A 17833-nucleotide genomic window follows, 5' to 3' on the forward strand; every position below is an offset into this window, starting at 1 on the left:
ATGTGTGGGAGCGACGTGGAGAAGAGAGGCTGTAACCGCAGGACCTGGGGGATCACTGGGGAGACTTCATCCAGCAGTGGGGAGACACGGGCTGGGGAGGACGGGATGAGGGAATGTGTGGGAGCGACGTGGAGAAGAGAGGCTGTAACCGCAGGACCTGGGAGATCACTGGGGGGGCGTCATCCAGCAGTGGGGAGACACGGGCTGGAGAGGATGGGATGAGGGAGTGTGTGGGAGCGACGTGGAGAAGAGAGGCTGTAACCGCAGGACCTGGGAGATCACTGGGGAGGCTTCATCCAGCAGTGGGGAGACACGGGCTGGAGAGGATGGGATGAGGGAGTGTGTGGGAGCGACGTGGAGAAGAGAGGCTGTAACCGCAGGACCTGGGAGATCACTGGGGAGGCTTCATCCAGCAATGGGGAGACACGGGCTGGGGAGGATGGGATGAGGGAATGTGTGGGAGCGACGTGGAGAAGAGAGGCTGTAACCGCAGGACCTGGGAGGTCACTGGGGAGGCTTCATCCAGCAGTGGGGAGACACGGGCTGGAGAGGATGGGATGAGGGAATGTGTGGGAGCGACGTGGAGAAGAGAGGCTGTAACCGCAGGACCTAGGAGATCACTGGGGGCTTCATCCAGCAGTGGGGAGACACGGGCTGGAGAGGATGGGATGAGGGAATGTGTGGGGGCGGCGTGGAGAAGAGAGGCTGTAACCGCAGGACCTGGGAGGTCACTGGGGAGACTTCATCCAGCAGTGGGGAGACACGGGCTGGAGAGGATGGGATGAGGGAATGTGTGGGAGCGACATGGAGAGGAGAGGCTGTAACCGCAGGACCTGGGGGATCACTGGGGCGGCTTCATCCAGCAGTGGGGAGACACGGGCTGGAGAGGATGGGATGAGGGAATGTGTGGGAGCGACGTGGAGAAGAGAGGCTGCAACCGCAGGACCTGGGGGATCACTGGGGAGGCTTCATCCAGCAGTGGGGAGACACGGGCTGGAGAGGATGGGATGAGGGAATGTGTGGGAGCGACATGGAGAGGAGAGGCTGTAACCGCAGGACCTGGGGGATCACTGGGGCGGCTTCATCCAGCAGTGGGGAGACACGGGCTGGAGAGGATGGGATGAGGGAATGTGTGGGAGCGACATGGAGAGGAGAGGCTGTAACCGCAGGACCTGGGAGATCACTGGGGCGGCTTCATCCAGCAGTGGGGAGACACGGGCTGGAGAGGATGGGATGAGGAAATGTGTGGGGGCGGCGTGGAGAAGAGAGGCTGTAACCGCAGGACCTGGGAGGTCACTGGGGAGGCTTCATCCAGCAGTGGGGAGACCAGGGCTGGAGAGGATGGGATGAGGGAATGTGAGGGAGAGACGTGGAGAAGAGAGGCTGTAACCGCAGGACCTGGGAGATCAGGGGGAGGCTTCATCCAGCAGTGGGGAGACATGAGCTGGAGAGGATGGGATGAGGGAACGTGTGGGAGCGATGTGGAGAAGAGAGGCTGTAACCGCAGGACCTGGGGGATCACTGGGGAGGCTTCATCCAGCAGTGGGGAGACACGGGCTGGGGAGGATGGGATGAGGGAATGTGTGGGAGCGACGTGGAGAAGAGAGGCTGTAACCGCAGGACCTGGGAGATCACTGGGAAGGCTTCATCCAGCAGTGGGGAGACACGGGCTGGAGAGGATGGGATGAGGGAATGTGTGGGAGCGACGTGGAGAAGAGAGGCTGTAACCGCAGGACCTGGGAGATCACTGGGGGGGCTTCATCCAGCAGTGGGGAGACACGAGCTGGAGAGGATGGGATGAGGGAGTCTGTGGGAGCGACGTGGAGAAGAGAGGCTGTAACCGCAGCACCTGGGAGATCACTGGGGAGGCTTCATCCAGCAGTGGGGAGACACGGGCTGGAGAGGATGGGATGAGGGAATGTGTGGGAGCGACGTGGAGAAGAGAGGCTGTAATCGCAGGACCTGGGAGATCACTGGGGAGACTTCATCCAGCAGTGGGGAGACGCGGGCTGGAGAGGACGGGATGAGGGAATATGTGGGAGCGACGTGGAGAAGAGAGGCTGTAACCGCAGGACCTGGGAGATCACTGGGGGCTTCATCCAGCAGTGGGGGGACACGGGCTGGAGAGGATGATGATAGGTAGAGAAACATATAGATAGATACTGTACAGTAATGTTCCTATACTGTATAATATGTGTATGTCTTAAACAGTCCTGTTTTCCCAGCCACTATATTCCCTAGCGCACATTTTTACTTGGTCTACAAAAAGGTGAGAACGGAAAGCCAGGAGTGTAGAAGGAGAGGGGTCAGGGTCTCCTCAGGACAGCTGGACAATCAACCCCTCCAAGCCGTGGAGGCCAGCACAGAAAGTATGAACGGGCAGAGCAGCAGTGAGGGCGGGCGGGCGGGAGGGGGCCTGGTGGCGGGGTGAAGCCCGTATTCCCGCACTGCCAGCTGGAGGAACTCGGGGACGGTGCGTGCCGGGGGTATGAGTCACGCGGCTAAAATTGGGTCCTGGCTTGTTACAAGTGGACACGGCATTAGTTTCTCCTTACACCCCGCAGGGCGATGGGGAGGAGAGGGAGCCGGGCGGGGGGGATACTTACATGCAGGGGGAAATGGTCCTTCTAAAGAGATCCATACCCCCCTCCTAATACACAGGCATCAGGGACACGTACCTCTCACCCCCGCCTAATACACAGGCATCAGGGACACGTACCTCTCACCCCCGCCTAATACACAGGCATCAGGGACACGTACCTCTCACCCCCGCCTAATACACAGGCATCAGGGACATGTACCTCTCACCCCCTCCTAATACACAGGCATCAGGGACACGTACCTCTCACCCCCGCCTAATACACAGGCATCAGGGACACGTACCTCTCACCCCCTCCTAATACACAGGCATCAGGGACACGTACCTCTCACCCCCTCCTAATACACAGGCATCAGGGACACGTACCCCTCACCCCCGCCTAATACACAGACATCAGGGACACGTACCTCTCACCCCCGCCTAATACACAGGCATCAGGGACACGTACCTCTCACCCCCGCCTAATACACAGGCATCAGGGACACGTACCTCTCACCCCCTCATAATACACAGACACCAGGGACACATACCTCTCACCCCCTCCTAATACACAGACATCAGGGACATGTACCTCTCACCTCCTCCTAATACAGAGATCAGGGACACGTACCTCTCACCCCCTCCTAATACACAGACATCAGGGACACGTACCTCTCACCCCCTCCTAATACATAGGCATCAGGGACACGTACCTCTCTCCCCCTCATAATACACAGACACCAGGGACACATACCTCTCACCCCCTCCTAATACACAGACATCAGGCACACGTACCTCTCACCCCCTTCTCCTACACACGTATATAAAGGACACATACCTCTCCTCACCCCCGCCCCCACACACACAGATGTTAGGGACACATACCTCTCACCCCCCCCCCCATACACACACAGATGTTAGGGACACATACCTCTCACCCCCTCCACTGCCCCCCCCCACATATAGATGTTAGGGACACATACCTCTCACCCCCCCCCCACACACACACACAGATGTTAGGGACACATACCTCTCACCCCCTCCACTCCCCCCACCCCACATACAGATGTTAGGGACACATACCTCTCACCCCCCCCCCCCCCCTACTCCCCGCCCCCACATACAGATGTTAGGGACACATACCTAACCCCCTCACACATACACATAGGAACACATACTTAACACACACACACACACACACACAGATGTTAGGGACACATACCTAACACCCCCCGCACACACATAGGAACACATACCTAACACACACACACAGATGTTAGGGACACATACCTAACACCCCCCGCACACACAAAGGAACACATACTTAACACACACACACACACACACACACACACACACACACACACACACACACAGACACACACACACACACACACACACACACACACACACACACACACACACACACACACACACACACACACACACGTTAGGGACACATACCTAACACAAACACACACAAACACACACACACACACACACACACACAGATGTTAGGAACACATACTTAACACACGCTCAGATGTTAAGAATTGTGTCCTTGTGGGGAGACACAGGGGTTATGGTGCTACAGAGATGTCACTCGGCTCCAGTATAACACACATAGAAACAGAGAACATACCGGCAGGTAAGAATCACTTGCGCCATTTTTATATCCGCTGTGAAACCTCACACCCGATCTGACCTTGTGCCTATCCCAAGCCTGTGTGACTTCCCGTACTGTACAAACCCCGACCACCTCCGCTGGGAGCCGATTCCATGCATCCACCACCCTTTTGAGAAGCGCTTCCTCACACCTTCCAGCGTCGGAGAATTACTCCTTGTTCTGGCGCTTCTCTCTCTAAGCGGCACATATTAACCCTTTATATATGTGACAGTGTCTCTCATATCCCCCTCTCCCTTCTCCCCTCTAAGCTGCACATATTAACCCTTTATATATGTGGCAGTGTCTCTCATACCCCCCTCTCCCTTCTCCCCTCTAAGCTGCACATATTAACCCTTTATATATGTGACAGTGTCTCTCATATCCCCCTCTCCCTTCTCCCCTCTAAGCTGCACATATTAACCCTTTATATATGTGACAGTTTCTCTCATATCCCCCTCTCCCTTCTCCCTTCTAAGCGGCACATATTAACCCTTTATATATGTGACAGTGTCTCTCATATCCCCCTCTCCCTTCTCCCCTCTAAGCTGCACATATTAACCCTTTATATATGTGGCAGTGTCTCTCATACCCCCCTCTCCCTTCTCCCCTCTAAGCTGCACATATTAACCCTTTATATATGTGACAGTGTCTCTCATATCCCCCTCTCCCTTCTCCCTTCTAAGCGGCACATATTAACCCTTTATATATGTGACAGTCTCTCATATCCCCCTCTCCCTTCTAAGCTGCACATATTAACCCTTTATATATGTGACAGTGTCTCTCATACCCCCCTCTCCCTTCTCTCTCTAAACTGCACATATTAACCCTTTATATATGTGACAGTGTTTCTCATATCCCCCTCTCCCTTCTCCCTTCTAAGCGGCACATATTAACCCTTTATATATGTGACAGTGTCTCTCATATCCCCCTCTCCCTTCTAAGCTGCACATATTAACCCTTTATATATGTGACAGTGTCTCTCATATCCCCCTCTCCCTTCTCTCCTCTAAGCTGCACGTATTAACCCTTTATATATGTGACAGTGTCTCTCATATCCCCCTCTCCCTTCTCTCTCTAAGCTGCACATATTAACCCTTTATATATGTGACAGTGTCTCTCATATCCCCCTCTCCCTTCTCTCTCTAAGCGGCACATATTAACCCTTTATATATGTGACAGTGTCTCCCATACCCCCCTCTCCCTTCTCTCTCTAAGCTGCACATATTAACCCTTTATATATGTGACAGTGTCATATCCCCCTCTCCCTTCTCTCCTCTAAGCTGCACATATTAACCCTTTATATATGTGACAGTGTCTCCGATACCCCCCTCTCCCTTCTCTCTCTAAGCTGCACATATTAACCCTTTATATATGTGACAGTGTCATATCCCCCTCTCCCTTCTCTCTCTAAGCGGCACATATTAACCCTTTATATATGTGACAGTGTCTCTCATATCCCCCTCTCCCATATCTCCTCTAAGCTGCACATATTAACCCTTTATATATGTGACAGTGTCTCTCATATCCCCCTCTCCCTTCTAAGCTGCACATATTAACCCTTTATATATGTGGCAGTGTCTCCCATATCCCCTCTCCCTTCTCCCCCCTAAGCTGCACATATTAACCCTTTGTATATGTGACAGTGTTTCCCATATCCCCCTCTCCCTTCTCCCCTCTAAGCTGCACATATTAACCCTTTATATATGTGACAGTGTTTCCCATATCCCCCTCTCCCTTCTCCCCCCTAAGCTGCACATATTAACCCTTTATATATGTGACAGTGTCTCTCATATCCCCCTCTCCCTTCTCCCCTCTAAGCTGCACATATTAACCCTTTATATATATGTGACAGTGTCTCTCATATCCCTCTCCATTCTCCCCTCTAAGCTGCACATATTAACCCTTTATATATGTGATAGTGTCTCCCATATCCCCCTCTCCCTTCTCCCCCTAAGCTGCACATATTAACCCTTTATATATGTGACAGTGTCTCCCATATCCCCCTCTCCCTTCTCCCCTCTAAGCTGCACATATTAACCCTTTATATATGTGTGTCTCTCATATCCCTCTCTCCCTTCTCCCCTCTAAGCTGCGCATATTAACCCTTTATATATGTGACAGTGTCTCTCATATCCCCCTCTCCCTTCTCCCCTCTAAGCTGCACATATTAACCCTTTATATATGTGACAGTGTCTCTCATATCCCCCTCTCCCTTCTCCCTTCTAAGCTGCACATATTAACCCTTTATATATGTGACAGTGTCTCTCATATCCCCCTCTCCCTTCTCCCCTCTAAGCTGCACATATTAACCCTTTATATATGTGACAGTGTTTCTCATATCCCCCTCTCCCTTCTAAGCTGCACATATTAACCCTTTATATATGTGGCAGTGTCTCCCATATCCCCCTCTCCCTTCTCCCCCCTAAGCTGCACATATTAACCCTTTATATATGTGACAGTGTTTCCCATATCCCCCTCTCCCTTCTCCCCTCTAAGCTGCACATATTAACCCTTTATATATGTGACAGTGTTTCCCATATCCCCCTCTCCCTTCTCCCCCCTAAGCTGCACATATTAACCCTTTATATATGTGACAGTGTCTCTCATATCCCCCTCTCCCCTCTAAGCTGCACATATTAACCCTTTATATATGTCACAATTCCTCTCATATCCCCCTCTCCCTTCTCCCCTCTAAGCTGCACATATTAACCCTTTATATATATGTGACAGTGTCTCTCATATCCCTCTCCCTTCTCCCCTCTAAGCTGCACATATTAACCCTTTATATATGTGACAGTGTTTCTCATATCCCCCTCTCCCTTCTAAGCTGCACATATTAACCCTTTATATATGTGACAGTTTCTCTCATATCCCCCTCTCCCTTCTCCCCTCTAAGCTGCACATATTAACCCTTTATATATGTGACAGTGTCTCTCATATCCCCCTCTCCCTTCTCCCCTCTAAGCTGCACATATTAACCCTTTATATATGTGACAGTGTCTCCCATATCCCCCTCTCCCTTCTCTCTCTAAGCTGCACATATTAACCCTTTATATATGTGACAGTGTCTCTCATATCCCCCTCTCCCTTCTCCCCTCTAAGCGGCACATATTAACCCTTTATATATGTGACAGTGTCTCCCATATCCCCCTCTCCCTTCTCTCTCTAAGCTGCACATATTAACCCTTTATATATGTGACAGTGTCTCTCATATCCCCCTCTCCCTTCTCCCCTCTAAGCTGCACATATTAACCCTTTATATATGTGACAGTGTCTCTCATATCCCCCTCTCCCTTCTCCCTTCTAAGCTGCACATATTAACCCTTTATATATGTGAGTGTCTCATATCCCCCTCTCCCTTCTCTCCTCTAAGCTGCACATATTAACCCTTTACTGTATATATGTGACAGTGTCTCTCATATCCCCCTCTCCCTTCTCCCCTCTAAGCTGCACATATTAACCCTTTATATATGTGACAGTGTCTCTCATATCCCCCTCTCCCTTCTCCCCTCTAAGCTGCACATATTAACCCTTTATATATGTAACAGTGTCTCTCATATCCCCCTCTCCCTTCTCCCCTCTAAGCTGCACATATTAACCCTTTATATATGTGACAGTGTCTCTCATATCCCCCTCTCCCTTCTCCCCTCCAAGCTGCACATATTAACCCTTTATATATGTGACAGTGTCTCTCATATCCCCCTCTCCCTTCTCTCCTCTAAGCTGCACATATTAACCCTTTATATATGTGACAGTGTCTCTCATATCCCCCTCTCCCTTCCCCCCTCTAAGCTGCACATATTAACCCTTTATATATGTGACAGTGTCTCTCATATCCCCCTCTCCCTTCTAAGCTGCACATATTAACCCTTTATATATGTGACAGTGTCTCTCATATCCCCCTCTCCCTTCTCCCCTCTGAGCTGCACATATTAACCTTTTATATATGTGACAGTGTCTCTCATATCCCCCTCTCCCTTCTCCCCTCTAAGCTGCACATATTAACCCTTTATATACGTGGCAGTTTCTCTCATGTCGGCTGGTGGGACGCGGCGCCATTGCGACGCGGCGTCACATGACCTTGACACGTCATTTGACGCTGGATATGAGGTTGGGGGGGGGCGCGAGCAGTGGGGGAGAGCAGGCTGGGGGCGCAGGACAAGAAGTTAGCGCACCCCCTGTGTTAAAACATAAACAAAAAATATTACAATTGGCAAGAGTCACTGCCACGTGAGTTATTCAGGCGTGGTCGGATCCGTGGTCTCCTGGATTCAGTCCCATGCCCAGTGGTACAATGCTAGCAGTATGTAACAGTATGTGTGTGTGTGTGTGTGTGTGTGTGTGTGTGTGTGTGTGTGTGTGTGTGTGTGTGTGTGTGTGTGAGTGTGCGCGCCTAGCTGTGTATATCACTGTATATATCAGTGTGTGTGTGTGTGAGTGTGCGCGCGTAGCTGTGTATATCACTGTATATATCAGTGTGTGTGTGTGTGAGTGTGCGCGCGTAGCTGTGTATATCACTGTATATATCAGTGTGTGTGAGTGAGTGTGCTCGCGTAGCTGTGTATATCACTGTATACAGTATATCAGTGTGTGTGAGTGAGTGTGCTCGCCTAGCTGTGTATATCACTGTATATATCAGTGTGTGTGTGTGTGAGTGTGTGTGTGTGTGTGTGAGTGTGGGCGCCTAGCTGTGTATATCACTGTATATATCAGTGTGTGTGTGTGTGAGTGTGCTCGCGTAGCTGTGTATATCACTGTATATATCAGTGTGTGTGTGTGTGAGTGTGCGCGCGTAGCTGTGTATATCACTGTATACAGTATATCAGTGTGTGTGAGTGAGTGTGGGTGCCTAGCTGTGTATATCACTGTATATATCAGTGTGTGTGTGTGTGAGTGTGCTCGCGTAGCTGTGTATATCACTGTATACAGTATATCAGTGTGTGTGTGTGTGTGAGTGTGCGCGCGTAGCTGTGTATATCACTGTATACAGTATATCAGTGTGTGTGAGTGAGTGTGGGTGCCTAGCTGTGTATATCACTGTATATATCAGTGTGTGTGTGTGTGAGTGTGCTCGCGTAGCTGTGTATATCACTGTATACAGTATATCAGTGTGTGTGTGTGTGAGTGTGCTCGCGTAGCTGTGTATATCACTGTATACAGTATATCAGTGTGTGTGAGTGAGTGTGCTCGCCTAGCTGTGTATATCACTGTATATATCAGTGTGTGTGTGTGTGAGTGTGCGCGCCTAGCTGTGTATATCACTGTATATATCAGTGTGTGTGTGTGTGAGTGTGCTCGCGTAGCTGTGTATATCACTGTATACAGTATATCAGTGTGTGTGAGTGAGTGTGGGTGCCTAGCTGTGTATATCACTGTATATATCAGTGTGTGTGTGTGTGAGTGTGCTCGCGTAGCTGTGTATATCACTGTATACAGTATATCAGTGTGTGTGTGTGTGAGTGTGCGCGCGTAGCTGTGTATATCACTGTATATATCAGTGTGTCTGTGTTTAGACTGGGAATCCGTGCCTGAATGAATCAGTGCGATAATGTGTGTACTGTGTGTATCAGTGTGTTACTGTGTGTGGGTTTCAGTGTAACGTGTATGTATCAGTGTACCAGTGTGTTCGTATGGGTGCCTCTGTGTGTATCAGTGTGTGTCTGTATCAGTGTGTATCTGTGTGTCTCAGCATGTCTGTATGTGTATCAGTGTTTGTGTGTGTGTATCAGTGTTACTGTGTGTGTATCAGCATGTTTGTATGTGTATCAGTGTGTGTTTCAGTGTGTTACTGTGTGTGTGTGTATGTGTATACGAGTGTATCACTGTGTGTGTGTATGTGTATCAGTGTGTGTATATACTGTATGTATCAGTGTGTGTTTCAGAGTGTTACTGTGTATGTTTGTATGTGTATCAGTGTGTGTGTTTCAGTGTGTTACTGTGTGTGTATGTGTATGTGAGGGTATCCGTGTGTTACTGTGTGTGTGTGGATGTGTATCAGTGTGTGTTTCAGTGTGTTACTGTGTGTGTGTATCAGTGTGTCTGTGTATCAGTGTTAGTGTGTGTGTATCAGTGTGTCTGTGTATCAGTGTTACTGTGTGAGTGTCTATCAGTGTCTGTGTATCAGTGTGTTACTGTGTGTGTATATCAGTGTGTCACTGTGTGTGTGTATATCAGTGTCGGGTGTGTATAAGTGTTACTGTGTGTGTGTATCAGTGTGTCTGTGTATCAGTGTGTTACGGTGTGTGTGTGTGTATATCAGTGTCGATGTGTGTATCAGTGTTACTGTGTGTGTATCAATGTGTCTGTGTATCTGTGTTACTGTGTGTGTGTCTATCGGTGTCTGTGTATCAGTGTGTTACTGTGTGTGTATATCAGTATGTCACTGTGTGTGTGTCTATCAGTGTCTGTGTATCAGTGTGTTACTGTGTGTGTATATCAGTATGTCACTGTGTGTGTATATCAGTGTCGGGGTGTGTATCAGTGTTACTGTGTGTGTGTATCAGTGTATCTGTGTATCAGTGTGTTACTGTGTGTGTATATATCAGTGTCAGTGTGTATCCGCATGTCTGTAGTGTTTGTGTGTGTATCAGTGTGTTACTGTCTGTGTGTATATCAGTGTCAGTGTGTATCCGCATGTCTGTACTGTGTGTGTGTGTATCAGTGTGTTACCGTGTGTGTGTATATCAGTGTCAGTGTGTATCCGCATGTCTGTACTGTGTGTGTGTATCAGTGTTACTGTGTGTGTGTGTATATCAGTGTCAGTGTGTATCCGCATGTCTGTACTGTGTGTGTGTATATCAGTGTCGGGGTGTATATCAGTGTGTTACTGTGTGTGTGTATCAGTGTATCAGTGTGTTACTGTGTGTGTGTATATCAGTGTCGGGGTGTGTATCAGTGTTACTGTGTCTGTGTATCAGTGTATCTGTGTATCAGTGTGTTACTGTGTGTGTATATATCAGTGTCAGTGTGTATCCGCATGTCTGTAGTGTGTGTGTGTGTGTGTATCAGTGTCGGGGTGTGTATCAGTGTTACTGTGTGTATCAGTGTGTCTGTGTATCAGTGTGTTACTGTGTGTGTGTATATCAGTGTCAGTGTGTATCCGCATGTCTGTACTGTGTGTGTGTGTGTGTATATCAGTGTTACTGTGTGTGTGTATCAGTGTGTCTGTGTATCAGTGTGTTACTGTGTGTGTATATCAGTGTCAGTGTGTATCCGCATGTCTGTACTGTGTGTGTGTGTGTATATCAGTGTTGGGGTGTGTATCAGTGTTACTGTGTCTGTGTATCAGTGTATCTGTGTATCAGTGTGTTACTGTGTGTGTATATCAGTGTCAGTGTGTATCCGCATGTCTGTACTGTGTGTGTGTATATCAGTGTCGAGGTGTGTATCAGTGTTACTGTGTGTGTGTATCAGTGTATCTGTGTATCAGTGTGTTACTGTGTGTGTGTATATCAGTGTCAGTGTGTATCCGCATGTCTGTACTGTGTGTGTGTGTGTGTGTATATCAGTGTCGGGGTGTGTATCAGTGTTACTGTGTCTGTGTATCAGTGTATCTGCGTATCAGTGTGTTACTGTGTGTGTATATCAGTGTCAGTGTGTATCCGCATGTCTGTACTGTGTGTGTATCAGTGTGTTACTGTGTGTGTATATCAGTGTCAGTGTGTATCCGCATGTCTGTACTTTGTGTGTGTGTATCAGTGTGTTACTGTGTGTGTGTATATCAGTGTCAGTGTGTATCCGCATGTCTGTACTGTGTGTGTGTATATCAGTGTCGGGGTGTATATCAGTGTTACTGTGTGTGTGTATCAGTGTATCTGTGTATCAGTGTGTTACTGTGTGTGTATATCAGTGTCAGTGTGTATCCGCATGTCTGTACTGTGTGTGTGTATCAGTGTATCTGTGTATCAGTGTGTTACTGTGTGTGTGTATATCAGTGTCAGTGTGTATCCGCATGTCTGTACTGTGTCTGTGTATCAGTGTGTTACTGTGTGTGTATATCAGTGTCAGTGTGTATCCGCATGTCTGTAGTGTGTGTGCGTGTATCAGTGTGTTACTGTGTGTGTGTATATCAGTGTCAGTATGTATCCGCATGTCTGTACTGTGTGTGTGTATCAGTGTATCTGTGTATCAGTGTGTTACTGTGTGTGTATATCAGTGTCAGTGTGTATCCGCATGTCTGTACTGTGTGTGTGTGTATCAGTGTGTTACTGTGTGTGTATATCAGTGTCAGTGTGTATCCGCATGTCTGTACTGTGTCTGTGTATCAGTGTGTTACTGTGTGTGTATATCAGTGTCAGTGTGTATCCGCATGTCTGTAGTGTGTGTGTGTGTATCAGTGTGTTACTGTGTGTGTGTATATCAGTGTCAGTGTGTATCCGCATGTCTGTACTGTGTCTGTGTATGAGTGTGTTACTGTGTGTGTATATCAGTGTCAGTGTGTATCCGCATGTCTGTAGTGTGTGTGCGTGTGCGTGTAAATAAATTGGTGCAGCGGTTAAAGAGCAGGCATTGGTATTCGGGGTCAGCGCTATAACTGGCAGCGGGCGCCATTAACCCCGTCTCTGCCAGAGTGGCATTTGTCTGCATGTTATTACATCGCCCTGTGTTATTATATCGTCTTGTGATAGTACATCACCTGTATGATATATACATACACACATATATATATATACACACTATACAGGGCTCGATAAATGAAGAAAAAAAGGCACTCCCCATGCCACCCCCCCAATTGTTTGTCTTACTGTAACCCTCCCCCTCTCACCCCCCTCACGGTACCCGCCGGTGAGTGTTACCGGCGGCGGGGGGGCTGCGGGTGGTGCCGCGTCTTCCGGCATTCTCCTGCGTCTCTCCCTCCAAGTCCAGCGTCTCCCCCCTCCGACTCGCGCCGAAATGGCTGCGCGGCAGCAAATGACGCCGCGTTGCCGTGACAACGGGACACGACGTGAACCTGAACTTGAACCCCGTAGCCCTCATTTTAACCCCTAACCCTAACTTTCCATTTCTAAACCTAATTCAACGTTAACCCCCGAACCCTAACCTCCGACCCTAGTTTTAACTCCTAATCCATAACCACTAACCCAAATCCGACCTTTAACCCCTAATCCTAATTGTAACCTCTAACCCCTAACCCTAACTTTAACCTCTTACCCTAAAAACCCTAATCGCTGACGGCCATTGTTTGCGCATATAATGATGCTAACCTTATCTGGTCGAAGATGGTCCTAAGAGGGATGCTCTCATTACGGAGCTGTTCACCGTGTGGACACTGAGGTGGGGACGACACCACCAAATAGAAAAGCAAAAATCACTTAGATACTTAGGTGATGTCCTCGAGAACTGACAATGGGAGAAGGTGACGCAGGTTATGGGTTCCCGCGTTGCCTATTTAGTACGGTGGGATTAAGCCCCCCTGGAAACCTGGCGGATCTATTTGACCCAAAGACAGAGGAAAGAACGGCAGCAGTTGTAGGCTCAACCTTTGATCCAACTCACGATAATGTTCTCTGCTCCCCGAACTCCGCCTGCAACCGCTCCCCGGAAACGCCCGCCGGCGCAAGCGAAGCCAACCTTGCCGACAGATTCGGCGTGACCGTCATTTTGCACCCGGTTTGGGGAGGAATGCTCCGAACGGCAACACGTTTGACACGTAAACCCAACAACGTTCTGGAACGCTCAAGCTGGATCCGTTTCAATAGCCAGCACAGTACAATACAGAGCAAACAGCTGTTTCTAACAAGCATTTACACGGACAGCAGTTAGTCTAGCTGTGTTGTTGTGCAGTCCCAGTGCAAACCAAGAGCCATGGCAGATCCACCCAACGTTGGCATTTGGGCAGAACTGATGCCAACCACAGGGAGGTCCTAGGTGGACACATATCTGGCACACGCTACTCTCCCACACCCCTGCTTAACCCACACACTTCTGGAAAAGCATGCAATGCGTTATGGAGAGCTGCTCCGTAAAAATGTATTTCCACTGAAAACAGCTGGGTCGGTGTATCAAGACAATCTCGGTGGAAAACCCCTGGATCTGTGCGTCAAAAGTATTTTGGCTTCCGGCTGCCACGGTTTGCACCTTGGGGTGCGTCACTAGGAGTTGGGGGTGGCGTTACATGGTGCACAAGTTTTGAACAAGATGCGTCGCCTTTTGCGTCTCTGTGCGTCATCCTTTTTCCCCTTGAAGCCCCCAAAATTGGTCCATGTAGCGTACGCCTCTCATACTCTATCAGGCGCGAGAAACCGGTCTTACTAATGACGCAGTTCTGCTCGTGCGTCGACACACACAAACACACACACACACACTAATACGATGTATAACAATACAGTGCGTTCAGTGGAGAAACGGTCAAATTAAGGATAACTTGAGCGCCAAACGACCTGGTTAGTTGAATGATTACCGACGGTTAAAGTGGCTTATTGATAGAAAAGTTAGATAAGACGGGGTCTTACTCATTACGACGAATTATCAATTGATAAGGACGGTGGCTAACAGCAAGTTATACGTAGATAAGGTGAGTAGTTATATGATAAGGTGGTCTCTCAATACATAAGGCTGATTGTATTGATAAAACATCATCTGTGTTACTAAATTGGCTTCCTGATTCACAACGCATACACTGATTGATAAGGGAAATCATATATTGATAAGACCAGGGATGATCTGATAAGGTGTATTCCTAATTGCTAGAGGGGTTATGCGCTGATTGATAAAGGTTGAGCTTTATTGATAATGTGGATTATCAACTGATAATAATTGGATGTCTACTGATACGTTAGATATTCAACCTCAATGAATGATAAAGATTACCGATTCACAAGACCAGCACTTATTGATAAGGCAAATTATAAATCGGCGGTGGGAAAAAATCAATGGATAATTGATTAGACTGATACTAGATTGGGTTCTCACATGACAACATGGGAGCGCCACTGGACCACCTACCCACAATGCGGCTCCTCCACAGGTCACCTCCCCATGAATAGAAGACCATGGAAGACCCACCAAAGAGTTAGGGTTCGAGGCAGAGAAGACAGATGAGGTCCCCCCCCCCCCACCCCTTTCCCTCCATCTCTTCTCACCTGGTAGATCATGACTTTGAAGTTCCTGCGCCTCAGTAGCTCCGACTCGTTGACCTCCAGCCTCTTGATCTGGGTTGCCTGCCTCTCCAGGTTCTGCCTCACCGTCTTGACGTTGACGCTCACCTTCCTCACCTTGTCCAGCAGCTTGCTGGCCGTGTTGCAGGTGGTGGTGTGCGACTTGGCCAGCTTGGTCAGCTCCCCTTGGATGCTGCCCACCGCCGTCTCCATCTCCTGCTGCCGCTCCTCCAGCTGGTTCTGGGTCAGCTGGATCTGGTCCACCGCCCCGATGATCTTGTCCAGCAGGCTCAGCACCAGCACCCCGTTGATCTGATCGGCTTTGATGGGCTCGCAGTCCGCCGGTTCCTCCGGAGGTGTCTCCGGGGTGGCGGCGGGCTGCTCGATGATCTGTAGGGTGGTGTCCGCCATGTTGCCGACTGCCTTTGCCCGGGAGAAGGGGGGTGGATAACGTCTGCGTTGGGCAAGCTTGGAAAGGGAGCAGAGAGAGAGACGGGGTGGGGGGGGGGGGGAAAAACAAACGGTGTGGGAGCCAGAGACTAAAGCTAATGCTGGTTCCCGGGATGCTGGCCAGAAATAGCGAGCTTGGGGCGTGTGTGTGAGTGTGTATGTAAGCTTGTATGCAGAAGAGCAAGGGCTCTGCATAACTGTATTGGTAGGCTTGGCGTGTGGGAGGATGGAAAGAAGTTGACTCTTTGCTGTCCATTGGCTGACTCCACCCCGGCCTATATTGGACAAGCCTGCTGCTGACCCCACCTCTCCCTCTCTCTCTCTCTCTCTCTCTCCCTCTCTCTCTGTGTGTGTCTGTGAAATGATTAAAATAGTTATAAGGGAGGTAACGTGACTTATTCCAGGCAAGAACACGCAGAAAGTGCAGTGGAATGCGGTGGGAGGGGAGTTTAAAGAACACGCTTAACTTCCCAGACAGAGACAGACTTATACTTGTGGGGAACAACTTGTTTGGGGGTGGGGGGGGGGTGCCTTAAACTGTTAACCCCTGTCCTGCCAGAAGAGTTTGCAAACCCTACGGGGTGAATAGGCTAAGTGATTCTTTCCGCCTTCCGCAATTTCCCCCTCCTGGCGACAAAATGGTTAATAATGTGGGATCTGAGAGCGGCGTAGGGGGTGGGGGGGGGGTGGGGTTAACGAGGGCCTTGTTGCTACGGCGTTAAACGCTTGCCGCTGCATTACACCACAAGGCCAAACCCTCCCACGGGAGGCGGGGGAGGGGGCGGGGGGGGAAGCGCCACCCAAGTCCAAAATACGCGGCAGGCGCCTTCAGCAGTGGAAAGGGGTTTGCAGGACGCGCCGGTGTAAGCAGGGGTTAATGAGCGCCGCGTTCTGGGGGGGGGGGGGTCTCTCGTCTGCCGCCTCACTCCTCAGCTCTCAAAGTGTCCACCCTTCCGCCAGCCACGCAGAGCCCTAGCGCAACCCAATGTGATCTATGACCGTTCATAGCAGGGTATCCCAAGTCGTCCAATAGGGAGCCGGGATGTCATCTCCCCCCCCCCCCCCCCGCCCCCCGTCACACCCCTCAAGATGATGTTGCGGCATCTTGTTGGCCGGCGAGATTTGGCGGCCATTTTTATTTCCCTAACCTACAAGCCGAAACTCTGGGGGCTCAACCGTTACACCTGACAGCGAATGATTTCAAGCAAGTTTTTTTTCCGTTGGCTGAGATTTTGTTTCCTTGGCTTGAGGCAGAATTTCCATTCTCCCGCTCCCCCCCAACCCCCTTCTGCCGTGTCCGCCCTCCCCCCCCCACCCCACCCTGTGACACACCATATTATCTCTGGTTTAGCCTCCCACAGGGGCGCGCTGCCTCTTCCAGCCATGAACAACATGGCGGAGGAATATTGTATGGGCTGGAATGTTGGTCATTACCCAGAACCCTTTGCTGCCGTGCATGGCCAGTACACCATCCCTTTCGGCAACGCCCCCTCCCCCCCCCAAAAAAAACAATGAACAAAAAAAGGTGTTTCGTGGGGTTCTAGTCAAACAGATGATAAAAGCAGAAGACGGGGTGTATATACAAGGAACAACAGAAATACGGGTACTCCGCCAGCCATGAAGGGGTTAAGATAGGCAGATTATTCGCAGTGTGTTACGTAACGTTGGCGTTCCCGTTGCCTCGCTTTGCTGCGCGTATTGTCATAATTCCCTGTACTGTCTCTGTAAAAGTGCCGAGCACACCGCCAGTGCTATTCAGATAAAGATATACAGTACATACGCACATACAGATATAGCGGATACCGCTCCATTCACGGACAGGCTCATGAACACTGCCTCCTGTGTCTGCCCGTAGATAATGTCATTTTTGTGTCATTTAATGTGTGGTGAAACCGTTGTTAGATATGGAGATATACATATACTTGATGTTGTAGCTGCTTATAGGAGAGCGGTGCATGATGTCATATTTTTGTTATGACAAATAAAGGACAAGTACAGTAGTACACACACAAAAAAATTTCATTAAAAAAAAGCATCCTTCCT

At 49.6% G+C, this 17833-nt stretch overlaps 1 protein-coding gene across 1 annotated transcript in view; it reads right to left on the reverse strand.

Annotated features, from left to right (window-relative positions):
- Positions 1–16067, reverse strand: part of CAVIN1 (caveolae associated protein 1) — a 35495-nt gene extending 19428 nt beyond the window's left edge. The window contains exon 1 of the mRNA XM_075580217.1: positions 15326–16067. Coding sequence (XP_075436332.1) covers positions 15326–15985 — 660 coding nt within the window. The 5' untranslated portion in view covers positions 15986–16067. The remainder of the gene's footprint in view (positions 1–15325) is intronic.
- Positions 16068–17833: the final 1766 nt, after the last annotated feature.

Source organism: Ascaphus truei, chromosome 23 (genome assembly GCF_040206685.1).
Source record: "Ascaphus truei isolate aAscTru1 chromosome 23, aAscTru1.hap1, whole genome shotgun sequence".
Classification (NCBI taxonomy): Eukaryota; Metazoa; Chordata; class Amphibia; order Anura; family Ascaphidae; genus Ascaphus; species Ascaphus truei.